This window comes from Stegostoma tigrinum, chromosome 25 (genome assembly GCF_030684315.1).
Source record: "Stegostoma tigrinum isolate sSteTig4 chromosome 25, sSteTig4.hap1, whole genome shotgun sequence".
NCBI classification, from domain to species: domain Eukaryota; kingdom Metazoa; phylum Chordata; class Chondrichthyes; order Orectolobiformes; family Stegostomatidae; genus Stegostoma; species Stegostoma tigrinum.
In genome coordinates, this window is record NC_081378.1 from 35,053,643 (window position 1) to 35,073,485 (window position 19,843).

A 19,843-nucleotide genomic window follows, 5' to 3' on the forward strand; every position below is an offset into this window, starting at 1 on the left:
CCCCCGATGTCTCCGATGATTGGCTGCCCGTGCGGCAGGTCCATTAATGATTGGCTGCCCGTGCACATGACCTACCGATGATTGGCGACTCGTGTATCAGACGCACCAATAGCCGGCTGCCGGTCCTGCAAACTCACCAGTGATTGGTTGCCGGTGTCCCCTGGCCGCTTATCCTCAGGCTTCAAACCAAACGGTTAACCCTTTGCTTTCGGCGTTCGGCTTAGCAGATTAGTAGGCCGCATGCGTGAGCCTCTGTCAGGCTCCGCCAACATGGAAGGAAGTGGAAGTTGCCCCGTACGGGACTCGGTCAAGGAATTGCTTCTGGATGGTAAGGGTGGTCAGTCTGATTTAGCAAACTGCATTGTCACGGGGCCGGTGAATGTTGACCGTAACTTGTCCACCCATCAAAGCGTGAACATTTGGCTTTTACACTTTGGACTCCATTTTGCTTTCAGCTGAAGCTCCAATGTTTATAAATCATGTTAGTTGTGTGACCATACTATACAAAGTGAATGGTATAACGTCAGCTTTTGTGCTCCTAAGATGCCGCTTGGCCTGTTGTGTTCATCTAGCTTCACACTTTGTTATCTTGGTATAATCATGCATTATAAGTTGCTCCTAGATGGAGCAGGTGAAGAGTGCAAATAATTATGTGGCATCAGACCAGCCCTTGCTGAAGATTGCTGTAACCCTGAAGGAATCCACGTATGATGGAAATGAGTACTTCTTATTTTGAATATTACTTATAGTGAGAAGTGTTGCATTTAATCTACGCCCACAATATCACTGTTTGCAAGAATTGTCCGTTTCTTCAAATAGCTGCTACTCAGTTGACATTGAGATTGCTAGATTGAGTTATTGTAGAAATCATTATGATTGACCTAGTGGATGGGAACTTTTACAAATTTTAAATACACTTCTTAAAAAATCTCTGCTATAATCACTATGTTTATTCCTAGTACTAATTATGAACATTAGAAATGTTCGCAAATACTTTTCCACGTTTGCTTTCATTTGATGTTTCGTCGTTGGTGTTTCCACCCAATGTTGACAAGGTCTGTTTGGGAAAGATGTATCATGGGAGTTCTTCTTGCTTCTGCCCAGAGTATTGTATCTCAACAATTCATGTACTGACAGCCAAGTAGAACACTTAAATAAGGTCTTCCTGTTTAGAAGTACATCACCCTTCAGATGTTTTATAGTTTAGTTTTAAACGTTTTTGCTTCATATTTCAGGTGGACACTGGCAGTGGTTACCTGATATCCATCACCTATCACCACCATTCCGCCTCCACTCCTCTTCTCTCCCCCCCCCCCCTGCTGCCGTATGTTTCCACAATTTGTCTCTGCTCTCCTGGTTGAAATGGCAGTTTGTAGGTATGAAAGATCGAATTGACATAGACAGTGTACAATATTAACTAAACAATGAAAAGTTATTGAAGAATCACATTGCACAAGGGCAGAATTCTGTGTTCACAATCTATGTATACTCGTTGTACTGGTACTCTGGCCTAAGTCAATGTTGATGCACATGTTTCCAATGTCATTTTAATTTTGATTTAATGAAATATTTATAAAAACTTAACCTTTTTCAGAATGTTATTTGGACTTCTTGAAGGAGGGGTTTGATGTGAAGACCTATACTGCTCAATCCATTCATCAAGCAGTTATAGTTGAACAATTAGCAAAACTTGCCCAAGGAATTAGTCAGCTTGATAAAGAACTTCATATACAGGTAAGAAAAAGACATCTTGTTACTATGTGAGTGCTGTATCTGAGTGTTTTAAGAGGCAAGGCAAAACTAATGAGCTGTACTAGAAATGACATTGAAACTGTTGGCTTCACTCGCATTGTATCATGCTAAATATAGCTCATCTGTGAAATGGTGAATACAAGAATGATAGTGTAAGCCGTATATTTAGTAACCCCAACAGCATGGAAAAGTTTGTCGTAAAAAGCATCCCTGTCACTGTCGTCCATGTCACTGCAGTGCTCTCCTCCTTTTGCGGTTTGTATCCGTCAAGTGTTCAGGAAATTGCATTATTTCATGCTGAAATAAAAAAAACTTTCTGCTTATGAGTTTATTTCTGAAATTCAGGAGATTGTTCTCTTTGATTCATGCTATGAAAATCAATGTTAATGTTGCTGCTCTAATGGTTCTTTAGAAAAGGGTTTTATTTTGGGGAAAATAAAAACAAATATTGTATTCCTTCTATTGTTCATTTTTAGAGAGGAAAGTAATTGCAGAAGTAGCCTGAACTAGATTCTGGGTGCCAAAGTGCAAAGACAATGACTCGACCAAATGTCCCCCTCAGAGACGTCAAGGGGTTACATTAGTCTTCTATTAGAAAGTGTTGAGTTTTAATTTTTTTTGTTTCTTTCATCTTGCAGAAGGATTTTTAAGTGGACATTGTTTTATCTGTATTTTTATAATTTTAATTGACTTTGGCATATTTATGCCGATCATAATGATATTAGCGCTTGAGAGTTGCTACATATCAACTCCTAGTGCTCATGGTCAACATGAAAGATGAATGTATATGGCGGTTAGACATAAGGTAAGCAGCCTTTCCTTTAGCTAGGCTGATAATATGGCCTTAAAACTCAATCTCTGGAATGGACCAGCTATGCCAAACTGTTCACTTAGATAATGTGCAGACTACAGGAAAATAAATGCAATCACAAAGACAGATTCATACCAGATTCCCAGCCTAGAAGATTGCATCGATAGAGTTGGTTGCTCATCTTTCTTGTGTAAAATTGATTTGTTAAAAAGATATTGACAGCAGGAACTAAGGAACTTTGTGTTTGTCACACCTTGTGGATTCCACCAATTTTGAGTTATGCTATTTGAATTTAAGAATACTGCGCTACGTTTCAACAATTAATGAATACAGTTATAGCTGAAGTACCTGAATGTGTAGATTTGTTGCATGACATCATAGTACTATATTAGATAGAACATACAGAAATGTTAGAAAACTTGTTTACACAATTACAGTCAGCCAGGATTGGTGTTAAATCTAGCAAAAAGTATATTTGCAAAAGCCAAGGTGACTTTAGTTTTGGTCATTTGTGGGATGTGGGCTGGCTCGCAATTATTGCCCATCCCTAAGTGCCCTTGAGCAAGGCAGTCTTGAAACAATGCAGTCTGTGTGCTATCGGTTGATCCATAATACCCTTAGAGAGGGAATTCCAGGACTTTGATTCCTCATCCATCTTTGTCATTGCTTGAGAGATAATGGGAACTGGAGAATGCGACATAACAAAGTGTGAAGCTAGATGAACACAGCAGGCTAAGCAGCATCTTAGGAGCACAAAAGTCGAAGCCAGAAACGTTAGCTTTTGTGCTCCTAAGATGCTGCTTGGCCTGCTGTGTTCATCCAGCTTCACATTTTGTTATCTTTGACATTGCTTGACTAGTTTGTGAGACACCTCTCCCAATTTTGGCGCTAGCCCCCAGAAGCTATTACAGAGGGCTTTGCAGGGTCCATGTAACTGTTTCTGCTGTTGTCTTTTCTGGTGCTGAGGTCAATGCCAGATGGTCCATCTGGTATCATTACTTTGTGGAGACTTTATAGCAATTAATACAACTGAGTGGCATGCTAGGCCATTTCAGAAGGCAGTTGACAGTCAATCACATTGCTGTGTCTCTGGAGTTGCATGTAGGCCAGACCAGGTGAGGATGGCAGATCTCCTTCCCTGAAGGACATTAGTGCGCCAGATAGGCTTTTCTTGAAATCAGCAGTGGTTTTATGGTAATCAGGTTCTTTTAAAAAAAAATCCAAATTACACCATCTACCATAGTGGCCCCCAGATCCCCAAAACATTAGCTGAATTTCTGGATCAATAATCTAGCGGTATTGCCACTAGATCATCACCTCCCCTATTTAGGGCACGTTGTAGAACAACAATAGGCATCACCCAGAACTAAGTCTGTTTGTCTGTCTTTGATAGTGGGAGTGGCTAGAATCACAAGATTGGGTTTAAATCATTGGCTTTAATTTGATTACCTTGTTTAACTTTGCTCTGTAAAGTCACTATTATTAAAAAACTGTTGTATCTTTATTTAAGCTATAAACCTGGTGTCTGGTATTGGTTATTTTCAAAGTCTCTGGTACTAGTTATTACAAAGCTCTGGGTAGTAAATTTTTAAAGGCCATTAGGTATTTTAATTTTACTGCACCGCAAATACAGGGATAGGGAGAGTCATTTGATTTGGTGGTCTGTCTCTGTGTTGTAACATTATTTGTTTCTGCAGGTTGTTGCAAGACATGAAAATCTTCTTGCTCAAGCTACTGGCATTGAGTCACTGGAAGGTGGGTGCTTAAAAAAACAAATTTTGTACAGTGAAACCCTATACAACCAGGCACTCTGAAAAATCAAACACCCTCTCAGTTCAAAATTTCCAACATTTAGAGCAGGTCCAAGCCGTGAAATCATGAATGTTTGCAGTTTGCCAATTATGAACAGTTTTCAATATTCACAACATAAACACACAAAAAGTATATGAAAACAAGTGCAAACCACTTGTGCAATGGAGGTCTTCTTATTTAATATGCATAGTGGCAAAGAAACAATTATGTTGCTGAGATGGAATGCTTTCATGGCTTTCTCATGGGGCAAAGGGTGCCTTTTTTTTAGTGTCATGAAACTTGGATAAAGATATCAATTTCATGAAAGCTGTGAACTGCTGGTCAGATGGATGGTTGATGGTGGTAGATTACAAGGAAGCTTCTGATATTGAGGATCTAGAAGTTGAGGAGAGAGGAAGACTGATTTGGTGGCTTGGGAGATTGGTGTTCAGGAGGCAAAGAGAATGGTTTCTCATTTCTTTTTACCTTTCTTAGACTGTTGGACCTGAACATCCTCACATAATAAATGTTGGAACAAAACCATATTAACATCCTTAGCTATAGATGACACCACCATAGTAAGATTAATTTTTTTTTAACATTTACTTGTGAGATGTGGGTGTTACTGGCTGGATCAGTGTTTATTGTTGATCTGAACTTGCCCTTGAGAAGGTGGAAAGTGAGCTGCCTACTTGAATCATGGCAGTCCATATGCTATAGGTAGATCCACAACACTGTTGTTGGGGCAATTCCAGCGCACTGAAAGAGCAATGTATATTTCCAAGTCAGAGTGGGTTGGAGGAGAACTTGAAGATGATGGTGTTCCCATGTGCCTGCTCTCCTTTTCCTTCTAAATTGTTGTGGTTTTGGCCATAGGAGATGCTGGCTAAGAATCTTTGACTTTCTGTAGTGCATCTTCTGGATAGTACACATGCCGCTTTGCAACTTCTCATGTTATCTGGGGATGGTCACTGTGAAGGTCAAACCACCATCAGTCATCTCTCTCAGCCTGGTAAGACTATGACAACTTTTTTTTAGAGCCTCTAGAATGTCATTGGATCTGTAACTATCCAGGCAACTGGGGAGTATTCCATTACACCCCTGACTTATGCCTTGTGGATGGTGGACAGGTTTGGGAAATCAGGAGGTAAGTTACTCACTGCAGTATTCCTACCTCTGATCTGCTCTTCTACAAACCTGTGTTTAATGGCCATTCCAGTTCAGATTCTGATCAATGGTAACCCTAAGGATGTTGATAGTGGCAGATTCAGTGATGGTAATGCCATTGAATGTTAAGGTACTGGTGAAATAGTCATTGCCTAGTATTTGTGTGGCGCATATATGATTTATCACTTGTTAGTCCAAGCCTGGACGTTATCCAGATCTTGTTGCATTAGGACACAGACAGTTTAAGTATTTGAGGAGTTGCGAAAGGTGTTGAACATGATGCAATCATTGGTGAACGTCCCCACATCTGACCTTATGGAAGGAAGATCATTGAAGTAGCTGAAGATGGCTGGGCCTAGGACAGAATCCTGTAGAAATGTCCTGGGAGATGAAATGATTGACTTCTAATAATCTTAACTGTCTTCTCATGTACGAGGTATGATTCCAACCAGTGGAGAGTTCACCCCAATTCCTGTTGACTCCTGACTTTGCTAGAGCTCCTTGATGTCACATTTTGTCAAATCTAGCCTTGATGTCAAGTGCAATCACTCTCTCATTTCACCACCTGTGAAATTCAGCTCTTTTGGACTGGTTTCAACCAAGGTTGTAATGAAGTTAGGAACTGACTGGTCATGGTAGAACCCAGTTTTGGTGTCAGTAAGCAGATTATTGCTGAGCAGTGATAGCATTGTTTATGACATTTCCTATCACCTTTTCTGATAATTGACTAGACCGATGGGGCCATAATTGGGCATGTTGATTAGTCCTGCATTTTGTCTACATGACAAATTCTGAACAATTTTCCAAGTTGTCAGGTAGATGCCAATGTTGTAGCTGTTCTTGAACAGTTTGGCCTGGGGGTATAGTAGGTTTTGGTGCATGTCTTCAATACTATTGCAGGAATTTCATCATAGCTTTTGCAGTATCCAGTGTCTCCAACCACTTCTTGACATTATATGGAGTGAATCAAATTGGCTAAAGACTGGCATCCATGTGATGATTGGGACCCAAGTCTTGAGTTGCTAGATCTGTTCAAAATCTAAAACAGTCAGCTCCACAGAACGTGATTAAAGATATAATGAATGTGAAGGCAGGACGTTGTCACCATGAGGATTCTGCAGTGGTCGCTCTTAAGGATACTGACATCCACAGATGCATCTGTGGCAGGCAAATAGGTGAAGATGAAGTCAAATATGTAATTCCCTTTTTCTTCATTTCCTCACTACCTGTTGCAGACCCAGTCTAGCCGCAGTGTCCTGTAGTACTACACTGGATGGATCAATGGTACTGCTGCAGAATCATTCTTGGTGGTGAACATTTGACATTCCCCACCCAGAGAACATTCTTTGTCGTTGGCACCCTTAGTGCTTCCTTCAAGTGTGGCTGCACGTGGAGTATTGATTTATCAGCTGAGGGAGGGTAGTATGTGACAATCAGCAGGGGGTTTCTTTGCCCATGTTTGCCTTATTACCATGAGATTTTATGGTGTCTGTTTACCAATGTTGAGGACTCCTAGGACAACTCAGTCCTCACTGTTCCACTCTGCTGCTGGTTCTGCTGAGGCAGGACACCTCCAAGGATGGTGATGGGACATTGTGAGATATGATTCTAACTGGGTCAGGCTGCTTCTTGATTAGCCTGTGAGAAAACTCTGACAATTTTGACACTAGCCCTCAGATTTTTATAAAGAGAATTTTGTGGCGCCCTTTTTGTCCTTATTGTATCTAATGCCTACGTCAGCGTCCGATGGTCTGTCCGTTTTTAATTTCTTTCCTCCTTCCTAGCATCGGATACAACTGAATGGTTTACTAGGCTGTTTCAGTGAGCAATTAAGAGTCAAAGATAACAAAGTGTGGAGCTGGATGAACACAGGAGGCCAAGTAGCATCCCAGGAGCACAAAAGCTGACGTAAGGTTTCAACCGGCTCCACACTTTGTTATTCTTGGATTCTCCAGCATCTGCAGTTCCCATTATCACTGAAGCAATTCAGAGTCAACAGCATTGCTGTGGGCCTGGAATTACGCATTGGCCAGATTACCTAAGGATAGCTGTTTCCTTCCTTAAAGCCCATTAAATTATCCAACTGGGTCTTTCTGATAAGAGTCCGATGGTCATCATTAGACTGTTAATTCCAGAACCCAGGCAATGTTCTTGGGAGATAATGGGAACTGCAGATGCTGGAGATTCCAAGATAATAAAATGTGAGGCTGGATGAACACAGCAGGCCAAGCAGCATCTCAGGAGCACAATGTTCTTGGGACCTATGTCTCTGGATTAATAATCTAGCAGTAATGCCACTAGGGCATTGCACATTCAAAGGTGTTGCCCCATATTGTAAAGGCTGCATAATTTTCTTTCCTTTGTTTGGGACTATGAACTAAAACCATAAATTTTGACCAGGTGATCATTGGTTATGGGCAGGAGAAACATCTAGTTGCAAAGTGAAGGTGTAGGATATCATTCACTGTGTTGGCCTCTTTCTGTGAAAGTCCCAGAAAATCTCGAGTGATGGCCCCCCACTCTCTTCTTTCTCTGAAATTTCCTTGTTGAAAGGAGAAAAGAAACCTTGCTCTGAAAGGGGAATATTCTTAACCAGTGAACAACATACAACATTGGCGTGCAAACAACCTCATCTCATTGAAGACCTAAAAGGAACTGAAACAAAACCACTCATCAAATCCTGTGGGGCAATTGAACTGTTTGCCTTTTTTGCATCTTTTTCCTAACATTCATGTCTCATCTGCCTTTCTGTCTGTGAAGGTAGGGATTTAAGAAATAGTTTCATTTAAGTGGTGAAGTTTTGTTTGCCGTTCATATTCACAAATGAGACCATGAGCAGTTATTTTCTAAAGTACAGAGAACCAGTGACTGACAAACTCAGGTTAAAAGAAAGCAGTCAGCTAAACTGGGTTCTTGGATATTCTGACTAAAATTTTTTCACATTTTGTAATGGCTTTGGCAATATTTGGGCTTGATTTCCACTGCATTACCCCAACTGGTCATGACGATGTAATATTAAGTTAAAAGTTATGTATTCGAACATTGTGATCAAATCTGCAGGCATGCCTCTAACTAAAGTTCCTGCTTTTTTCTGTACATGATGTTATTGCTACTGATGTTCTGAAACGCTCCTGAGTGTGGTGGCAACAATACATACCATTCTCCTCCCCATCTTTTGCTGGGATCTGCTTGGCACTCTAGCCCTAAGGCAGACACCTTATCTTGCACAGGTTGCCGAAGTAGCAGATCCCAGGGCTTAGGATGTCCCTTTGTCTAAAGAAAAGAATCTTGGAATGACAACAGAAGTAGGGAACCTAGTAATCCAAAAAATGAGCTGACAACGTACTCAGCAGGTCTCTAAAATCAGGCATGATTCCAGGTGGGTGTGAAAAAACACAAGGGTCACTTCAGTCTTGCATCACATTGAACAATGCAATATTTTGAAGGGTTTAATCATTTACTTCTGTTACTGTGTCTAAAAGAACTTAAAACAATGTTTTAGGAAAATTAAAATCTTTGTTTGTATGCTGTTAAATAAGTTGATTGTCATGTATTTTAGGTGTCCTTCAGATGATGCAGACCCGGATTGCTGCGCTTCAGAGCACTGTTGACAGGTAGAGAGCTAGTTTTGCAATTTAACTATAATACACTACTGCAAAGTCTCCTTGTGCATGTAAAATAATCGTACCAGACGTCTCACTGCATCTGATTCACTGAACAGTTGTCCGCGATGACAACGCAACATTTGGAGTCTATAATAGGAGCATAGGAACAGGAATAGGCCATTCAGCAAGTCAGGCCTGTTCCACTAATCAGTGAGATTGTGGCTGATCTCTGGTATAATTCCATATACCTTTGGCTTATATCCCATTTAATACTATTGCCTAACAAAATAAGACTATCTCAGATTTAAAATTAACAACTAATCCAGCATCCATGCCATTTGTAGAAGAGAGTTCCAAACATCCATCACCCTTTGTGTAGGAGTGCTTTGTAACATCTCTGCTGAATGGTCTGGCTCTAATTCTCTCTCAATGCTATAGAATTCAAAAATCCCTGAACAGTGGTAGGAATTTATCATTATCTAGCCTGTTTTTTCCTGTTAATATCTTGAAGACTTCGATCAGATCACCCATTAACATTCTAAATTTGAGGAAAGTGCAATAATGGAAACTATAACAATAGTTATAAAGTGGCAAGTGATTAAAATAGAAAGCAGTGTTCTGATAATTTGCATGTGACTTGCAAAAATCATAAGCATGATGTTTAACTGCATTGTGTTTGTTAACGATATCAAAGAATATGGAACAATGGAGTAATTATGGTGGAATTAATTTTTCTATCAACTGGATAACTAGATTTGCAGTAGCCACTTGGATGAATAGTTCGTAATGTATACAAAGTGACTTCAAGGAGTAAGGAACCAGCCAGGGAACAGACTTTTTTAAAACTGGTTTTGCGTAATGAGAGAAGGTTAATTTCCAATTTTGTAAAATAGAATCTTTACCAGAGAATGTCATAAATTTGAGAATGATATATAATGTTTGGGACTGAGTACTAGAATCTGAAATCTGAACAAAACAAACTACATGTTCATAAGGAATGAGTTGGTTAAGGCATTTGGAAAATGAGGTTAAAACACATGGGAGATGAGCAATAACAGAGATTTAAAAATTAATGTTCAAATAATGTATATTTTCTTAAATAAAACTCGATTGGAAAATTTATTTGCGGTGGCTTACAAGAACATAAAGATGACATTAGATTAAAGGTGGAAGCTTATAATGTTGCTAAAACATTTTAAACCTGAGGATTAATTGCATTTTTAAAATCGGCAAATGAAGCCTATGCTCCTAGAATGTAATCAACTTCATAATTTATAATCTTCAGTTGTGCACAATACCTCCTGTTGAAAATGATTATTTGGCTGTTGGCTATTTCTGCTTTTTTTTGGTCTCTTTTCAACAGGATCAGAGGAAAAATTGTTGACCCCTATAACAAGATTGTTGCTCGTACAGCACAGTTGGCCAGATTACAGGTATACTATTTTGATGTACAGCTGTACATCAGTAATGCACATTAGATAGCTCACTTTATGCTTTTTCTTCCACAGAAGCTGCCAGACTCACTGAGTTTTTCCAGCAATTTCTGTTGTCGTTTCAGATTTGCAGCATCAACAGTCCTTTGTTTATCCAAAAGAAATCTGTTAGTTATACTAAAAGCTGCAGGTTTCAGGGTGCATACTCAAAAGTGGATTTGATACTTGGTGATGGGTAGAAAATATTAAGTACTCATTGGATGAATTACACTGAGTAACCAGGAGGACTGAGTGGGCTCTGGTAAATTAGAAATTTAACGTGGGAAGACAGCTTAGTTGCAATGTCACTGGGCTGGTAATTCAACTGTCATGCTCTGGGGACATAGATTTAAATCCCAGCTGCTGAATTTCAAATTCATTTAATATATCTGGAGTATAAAACTGGAGTCTGCAACGGTCATGATTATATTATCGTGGATAGTCATAATAACTGTATGGTTCGCTAATGTCCTTTTTAAGGAAGGTAATTTGCTATTCTTGCCTGGTCTGGCCTACCTGTAATTCCAGACTCAGTAATCTGGTTGAACAGCAGTAGGTTATAGCTCATGGTGTAAAAGGGTCAGTAGAAACAGATTCTAGATTGGCTGAGGAATAGGAAATAGTGTGGTTAATGAGTATTTTTGAGGTTTAAAAGTTTATAGTGGGTTTCCATACAGGTCAATATTGGGAGTTTTTTTTTCCGATGTGTTCTAGATATTGGAGTTCGGAACGGTTTCAAAATCTACAAATGTTGACAACATTTGGAGACATAATTATCTGTGAGGATAATGTAAAAAGCATAGAAATATTAAAAGTAGAGCAGGAATAGTAGATCTTCGAAAGAACATTGACAAGTTAGTGAAGTGGGTGGACAGGTGTTGGATGAAGTTCACTTGACACTTAAGCACAATGTTCATTGTCATAGGAATGAGTGGAAGCTATAAAATACAGTGTAATAGTCAAAAGAGGGTGCAGGAGCAGAGAGACCTGCAAGTGTCTGCATAAACCTTTTTAAAGGTGACAGGACGGGAAAGAGTGGTTCATGTACAGATTACAAAAATTTATTCATAGCAGCATAAATATAAGAGCGGGGATGTTTTGTTAAACCTGTGTACAATACTAAATTGCAAGTTAAATTTTAACTGGGGTGTTATGTAACATACTCAGTGCTACACTTCAATGCATTAGAGAGAGTATAGAAGAGATTTACAAGGATGGTTCTGCTTTGAGAATCATCTGTTATATGAAACTAGATTGGAAAAATTGGGATTGAGGGGTTGGCTGCTTAGGATCCAGTGGCAACAGAGTGCTGGGGATTGGCTGCAGAGTGCAGAATGTCTGGAGAGTTACATTATCTCGGTGCGTAAAGTTAGGATCTGGGGATCATATATGGTCTGGTGGTAGTATAGCTGGGGATGTGTGAGGCAGATATAGTGACAGTCTAATAGTTACTCAGGAGTTAGACTATGCACATAATTTATTAAATACAACTCCAATCTATTTGCATCAAGAAATATGGGTGGAAGTAGGATGTTCCAGCCTGCCTCACCACTTTATGTGATCATGGCTGATCTACCCAGGTCTCATCTACTCTCTGTGATAATGGGAACTTCTTTAGATTCTTTAGAAATTCTTTAGATGACATGTCCATCATGGGCCTCCTGCGGTGCCACAATGATGCCACCCGAAGGTTGCAGGAACAGCAACTCATATTCCGCTTGGGAACCCTGCAGCCCAATGGTATCAATGTGGACTTCACCAGCTTCAAAATCTCCCCTTCCCCCACTGCATCCCAAAACCAGCCCAGTTCATCCTCTCCCCCCACTGCATCCCAAAACCAGTCCAGCCTGTCTCTGCCTCCCTAACCTGTTCTTCGTCTCACCCGTCCCTTCCTCCTGCCCCAAGTTGCACCTCTATCTCCTACCTACTAACCTCATCCCACCTCCTTGACCTGTCCATCTCCCCTGGACTGACCTATCCCCTCCCTACCTCCCCACCTATACTCTCCTCTCAACCTATCTTCTTTTCTCTCCATCTTCGGTCCGCCTCCCTCCCTCTCCCTATTTATTCCAGAACTCTCACCCCATCCCCCACTCTGATGAAGGATCTAGGCCCGAAACGTCAGCTTTTGTGCTCCTGAGATGCTGCTGGGCCTGCTGTGTTCATCCAGCCTCACATTTTATTATCTCATCTACTCTCTTTTTCTACCAGTTCCTCATGGCCCTCAACTCCCCGATATTTCAAGTACCTCATCTTTTAAATACTCCTGTTGACTATCCTTCATAAATCCGTGAAAAGGAATTCCCAACATTCATTGCCCACAGGGAGACACACCTTTGTATTTCAGTTTAAATTAATATCCTGTTATTTTGTAAATGGGTGTCTGCTTGTTTGGGATTCTGTCATTCGTAGAATTGACCTCATTTTGAGTCTCTCAGAATTCCTCGTATTTCAATATCCCTTAGAATCTTGTGCGTTTCAATAAGATCACCCCCGGTTCCATGATGTGGAAGTGCTGGTGTTAGACTGGGTTGGACACGGTCCAACCTGTTGAAGGAGCAATGCTCTGAAGGCTAATGTTTTCAGTTAAACCTGTTGGACTATAACCTGGTGTCTTGTGATTTTGACCTAACCCTAGTTTAGCTGTTTTTGATAGATCAACCCAATTATGAGTCTACCTTGTAAATTTCTTGAACTGCCTCCAATGCTAGTAAATTTTTTGTCAAAATGGAGATTAAAACACAGAACTCCTGATGAAGCTCACCAACGACCTGCATCAGGCGTAATAAGCCTCCATCATTTTCACACTCCAACACCTGGCAATAAAGGCTGAAATTTGTTTTGTTTAATTACTTGCTTCACATGCTTGCTAATTTTTTGTTTCATGTGGAGGAACACTCAGATTCCCCGAGTGCTGCATTTTACTTTGCGGATTTTTTTCTCCATTTAAATTTAGCTTGCTTTTGATTCTTCCTGTCAAAATGCGTGGCCTCTCACTTTCCTACATTCAGCTTCAACTGCCAAGTTTTTGCCCACTCACTCACCTAATCAATATCCCCTTGCAGATTCCTTACATCCTCATCACAACATGCACCCCTCTCCGCCTACTTCAGTATTGTCAGTAATTTAGGCACATCACACTCTGTCCTGCATCTCCAAGCTGTTACAATAAGTAATTGAGCCACAAGAACGGACCGTTAGGACACTCCACTAATTATATGTTTCCAACCTGAAAAGAAACCCCATGAATCCTGACAATCTTCTGTGCGTTAACCAATCCTTAATCTGTGATTATTACGTTGTCTCCAATACAGTGAGCTCATTTCTTGTGCAATAACTTTTAATTTGCTACACTTTAATAAATGCCTTGAAAATCCAACTATACTAAATCTACCATTCCACCACCTCTTTTCCCCCCCCCCCCCACCCACCCTCGCTATGTTTAGTCAACTCTGCTTGCAATATCTTCAAGGAATTCTGGCAAGTTTGTCGAACATGATTTACATTTCAAAAAAACCACGTTGGCTGTATTTAATTGCATGAAGCTTTTTGAAGTGATCTGCTATTTCACCCTTAATAATGGACTCTAGCATTTTTCCAATATCAGATTTTTGCCCTAACTAGCCTATAGGTTACTGTTTTCTGTCTCCCACTTTTCTCTAATAGGGGCATCACAGTAGTGATTTTCCAGTCGACTTGTTGTGTAATGTTTCAACTAATGTGTCTAGCATCTTTGCAAGCACTTCCTTTTGAGACTCTTGGACGCAGACCTTTTGAATCATGCAGTCTAATTTGCTTTCAGTCCTAATAAGTTGTCAAATATTTTGTCCCTCACAATAGAGACAGTTGCATATTCTTTTCTACCTATAGCAGCTTGCTGATTAATATCTTTGGGATGTTTACAGTGTCCTCTGCCATGAAGATGCATGCAAAATATTGGTTATAAATTATTTGCCATTTCTCTGTTGCCCATTATCAATTTCGCAGTGGCATCTTTCAAGTATCCCATACAGTTTAGCTGCTGTATTTCTTCCAGTGTACCTGTAAAAGCTTTTGCGGTTTGTTTTATATTTCTTGCCAATTTACCTTCATAAACCGTTTTCTCTCAGTACTAACTTTTGTAGTCATCTTTTACTGGTTCCTGAAACAAATTCCGAATCCTGAGGCCTACCACTAATTTTTGCTGTTTTGTATGCTTTAATTTTTCAAAATTCTCCTCAGCCATCTTTGTTAACCACAGGTGTTTCAACCTTCTCAATTTGTCTTCCTTTTCGACTGGAATAAATGTTTGCTGATTCTTATGAAATATATTGGTAAATGGCAACTATTGCTTATCTACTGACCTTCCTCTTAATCTACTTTCCCAGCTCACTTCATATAACTCCTTCTTTATGTCTATACATTTGCCCTTCTTTAATTTGAGGACCCCAATTTGTTATTCCTCAAACTGAACTTGAAATTTTACCAGTTGTTTGCTACATGTTAGAAGACACTTAATTACAAGAATTCTTGTTGTACTGTACAAATCAAATTTCTATAAAGTTAGCAAATCTAAAATTGCCTGTACCTGACTAGTTCATGCAATATATTGCCCTTGAATCTCAGTTGCACTCAAATTTATCTCCAATATTACCCCTCTTGATCTGATCGGTCCTGTCCATATGCAGATTAAAATTACCCACGACAATTGTAGTGCCTTTATCATGCATCTCAGTTATTTTCCAGTTTATACTTTGTTTTATTTTTCTAGGGACTTGGAGATGACTTCCAATCACAACTTCTTTCCACCCCACCTGAGTTCACATCACAATCTACTTGGGACACTACTCCCCACACACTGATTCCTTTATCAATAAAGCTTCCTCATTATCTTTTTCTTTTTGCCTATTCTTGTGGTGCATCAAATACCCTTGGATATGAAGTTTCCAATCCGGGTCCCTTTACACCTATGTCACTGTAATAACCATCAAGTCATTTATTTATTTCTATTTGTGCCCTCGACTTATCTATCCTGTTACAATACTGTGCATTCAGATAAAGAGCCTTCAACTTTGACCATATTTATTTAGTCAGGTTGTAATTTCTGCTGCACACTTTTTCATGTCTATTTTTCCCCCTTCCTGTCATATTGTGATTATGGTTCCATTGTTGTCCTGCATCTTTGCTCTCTGCTTCTTTCTGATTTGTTAAACTTGCTTCAAGTTGAAGCCCCTAACCCCATGAATTTGTTTAAGCCCCTACCTACTCACCGTTGTTATACATCTTCCAGGATCCGGGACCCAGCATGGTTCAAGTGAAGATCTTCCCAATGGACCAGCTCCCTTCTTATTCAGAGCTGGTGCCAGTGCTCCATGAATTGGAACCCGTTTCTTTGAGACCAGTCTTTGAACCACAGATTTACCTGCCTGTCCCATGCCAATTTGCATGTACTTCAGGGTAGTGATCTTGAAATCATTGCTTTTGTGATTCTGCCATTAAATTGAACCTCAACTTGCTCATAATCCCTCAGTAGAAACCTTGTTCCTAGTCGTTGGTACCAGTGTGGAGCACAATAGCCTGATCCTCCGTCCCCACTCCAAATAACCTTCCAGCCAGAAGAGATGACCCAAACCCTGGCACCAGGTAGACAACATAGGCTACAGTATGTTTTGTGTTTGCTGAAGGGAACAGTATCTATTCTCCTAACTGTGCACTCTATTATTTCTACATTCATGTTTACTCTCCCACTTTAATGTCACCCTATGCACCATGGTGCTCTAATCAGTTCACCCATCCTCCCTGCAATCTGTGCCCTTGTCTCCACTGGGAGAAAGGACATTTTACCAATCAGATAAGGGTACTGCATGAGGCTACGCAAAGCTAATTCTTGATCTCAGAGTCTGCTTCATTTTGAAGTCATACCCTTGTCCCTGATCACAGACTAAACTTGATATTGTCAGTCTAAAGGGTGTCACTGTCTGTTGGAGGAGGAGAGCTTCCAAGCTTCGTGATGTGTTGTAGTGCCTGCAGCACAGACCCTAACTCATTAGTTCCAAGCTGAAATTCCTTGAATAAGCTATGCATTGCTACTGTGGTCACTGAGATTGTACGTGTATCTATCAGCTCTTGCAAGCTGCAGGTGTGAAACATCGCCTAGCCATCTCTATTCTATTCAATTCATTAATTTGAATGTTAAATATTAGAAATGTGAGTTTTTTAACAATACTGCTGCTGTAATAACATCTCCTAAATTAAAGTGCTTAGCTGCTCAAAGGAGATACTGAAGAAATACCACTAATAACCTAAATCAGTGCTGACTTACATTGGCAGGCATGATGGGCGGAATGGTCTTCTGCACCATAACAATTCTGTGACTCTTGGCAGCCCTAATAAGTCACTAGTACAAGGGCATTTACACGTGGAGAACAAATGCTGACCTTGCCAGCTCTATCCATCACCCGTACAAGAACAAAAAAAAATCTAAATCAGGAAGGAAGGGGAAAATATTCCTTCTGTAGCTGATACTGGCCTCATCCAATGAAAGAGTAAGGGAAGCAATAGAGGAATGTGGAAAAATAACTAAATGGAAAGTCTTTGATAGAATGGAAGTCAGGAAATATTAAAACACAAGAGTTCCTGTTATGGAGCCAAAGGCACCAAATTTTGATTGGCTAAATAACATTTAAAAAAAAACAGAAGATGATTTTGAAGGTGGCATAATATGGAGGACAATAAAGAGATACCATTCAAAAGCCAAATCCCAAGTGTTTGCTACTGAATCTTTTATAATGGACTCACTTATTATCCCCAGGCTGATGCCAGGCTAACTGGTCTATAACTCCATTTTCTCTTCACTAAATTTACATTTGGTCTTGCCAGTGTTGAGCAGACGGTGGTGTTGTTCTCGGGTTACTGCTAAACAACCAATGGGCCAAATTGATGGTGCATTTTCTATAATAATGTAGGTGAGAAATATTTTGGCAGATTTACAATAATCCTGATGGAAATTATTTGTAATGCAAGGTGGAGCAACCCACATACCCCTACAAAAATTATTATTTGGAACTCATTGCCAGCAATAACGTGTATGCTGGATGTGGGCATTACTTTTCAGTCCAAAGAATCTGAACAGATGGCCCAACCCAAGATAACGTAACACAGAAGGAAAGGGGTAATGAAGGCAATTTAATCGACATCAAAACATTTCAAAGTGGCACTGATTCAGAACTTTCTCCTGTTCTATTTTGGCTCTTTTTCAGTAATATATGCATACATGCCCTGGAAACTTGTAAAAGTTGAGCTTTATTAAATTTGAAAAAAATTGCAAAAATGCTGACAACATAGAATATCGAACATAGGGCTTGTACAGCACTCTACAGGCCTTTCGGCCCTTGATGGTTTCACAGGTCAGCACAACAATCTGAAGCCCATCTAACCTACACTGTTCCATTATCATCCATATGTTTACCCAATGACCATTTAAATGCCCTTAACGTTGGCGAGTCTGCTACTGTTGTAGGCCTTACTACTTAGTACATGCCCTTACTACTCTGAGTACAGAACCTACCTCTGACTTCTGTCCTATATCTATCCCACCTCAATTTAAAGCTATGTCCCCTCATGCTAGCCATCACCATCATCATGCGAGGAAAAGCTGAAATAAACAGCCTACGACTTTAATAAGACAGTCCTGAATGTGACAAATATGTTAAAATATTTTTGTCACAAGTTATTCAATTGTGCCTTAAACTGCGAGTATATTCAATATTCCTACAGAGGTACAGTTTTTTTTGTTTAGAAATTTTATTCAGAAATTTTACAAGTGATACAGGGATCACAGAGGGTATCATTAACTTTTGATAATTTTGGTACATTTTTCATGAATTTTGAACTTTATATTTTGGCTTTACCATCATTTATGTCATCAAAACAAAGTGTGCTAGATTGTTGATGAGTGCACCAACTGCACAATATTATCTGAGAAGAAATGTGACAAATTATGGAAATGTTTAGAACTGACACTGTAGCTGTCTATGTGATACCATTCAACAACTATTTGGAGAAACCAGAGAGAGCAAAATGAAGATTCCCCTTTTTTTTTAAACAGCCTGCTAAGGTTATAATAAGTCAAACTTCACAGAATAGATGATTAAGCCATACCCACCAAAAGAGAGTTGTGGGGGTGGTGGGTGAAAAACGAAAACCAGAAAAATTCAGTCTTATAAAATTCAGTCCAAGCTTCACATCCATAATTGCTGCCTCAGAATTTGCAACCCCAACAACTCGCCTTGCAATCCATAGCTTGGGACGCCCACCTAGCAAAGTATATATTTAAAGCATACATGTTGCAAATAAGACACATACAAAAGGTTGAAATGTACCCCTTTTGGTCATGAAGATATGTACTATTTGTCAAAATCAATATGAAAACTGGTGCAAGCCAATTTGCATTGTATTATGTCAAAGTCACTTCCTTGCGCGTTTGTTCTGAGAGCAAAATCCAGTCTGCTCATTTTGCAAAGTTTCTGTTGTACAATAGTACAAAGAATTATCTTAAGATGCACTTATTTATGCAAGGCTTTTTGGTACCCATTAAAAAATATTTGATGGAATGTGGGGATTGTTGGCAAGACCAGAATTTGTACTCAAAGCCTAATCTTCTTTCAAGGGTCACAGTGAACTATCTCCATGAACTGCTGTAGCTCATCAGTTGCAGGCATACCCAAAAAAGCTGCTGGGAAAGTATTTGGGAAAGTCCAGAATTTTGACCCAATGACACAATGGAATGGTGATATTGTTCCAAGTCAGTAGAGTGTGGCTTGGAAAAATCTTTGAGGAGGTGGTGGCATTTCCATGCATCAGCTGCTTTTCTCTTTATGGACATTCAAGGTAGCAGGTTTAAAAAGTGTTGTAAATAACACCTTGGTGAGTCGCTTTAGTGCATCTTGTAGATAGTATGCACGGCTACCACTGTATATCAGTGGTCTTTGACGTGCATGGCCACCTCTTTGATTGCACATGCAAATTCCATCTTCAGAATAGCTGGAAGAATACAAAATAACTCTACACAGTATAGTATCAAGAATGGTATTCTGTAGTTATTTAAGAGTCTGCTGTAAGTTCTACGCAATCACACTTGAATAAGGAAACAATGTTTCGCGTATGGGGATTAAAATTTACGAACAGCCAATTTACAAACACTCGTACCTATATACATCGTCCTGTACAAGAATGAATGAATAATAATTTTAAATATGTGACATATG

The 19,843-nt window shown here is 39.7% G+C and overlaps 1 protein-coding gene across 1 annotated transcript in view; it reads left to right on the plus strand.

The window, feature by feature from the left end:
- The first annotated feature begins 203 nt into the window (after nucleotides 1-203).
- The window catches only part of cog5 (component of oligomeric golgi complex 5), a 124,572-nt gene continuing 104,932 nt past the window's right edge, over nucleotides 204-19,843 (plus strand). The window contains exons 1-5 of the mRNA XM_048554284.2: nucleotides 204-328; nucleotides 1,595-1,734; nucleotides 4,261-4,318; nucleotides 9,081-9,135; nucleotides 10,490-10,559. Of these exons, the coding sequence (XP_048410241.1) occupies nucleotides 241-328; nucleotides 1,595-1,734; nucleotides 4,261-4,318; nucleotides 9,081-9,135; nucleotides 10,490-10,559 (411 nt within the window). The 5' untranslated portion in view covers nucleotides 204-240. The remainder of the gene's footprint in view (nucleotides 329-1,594; nucleotides 1,735-4,260; nucleotides 4,319-9,080; nucleotides 9,136-10,489; nucleotides 10,560-19,843) is intronic.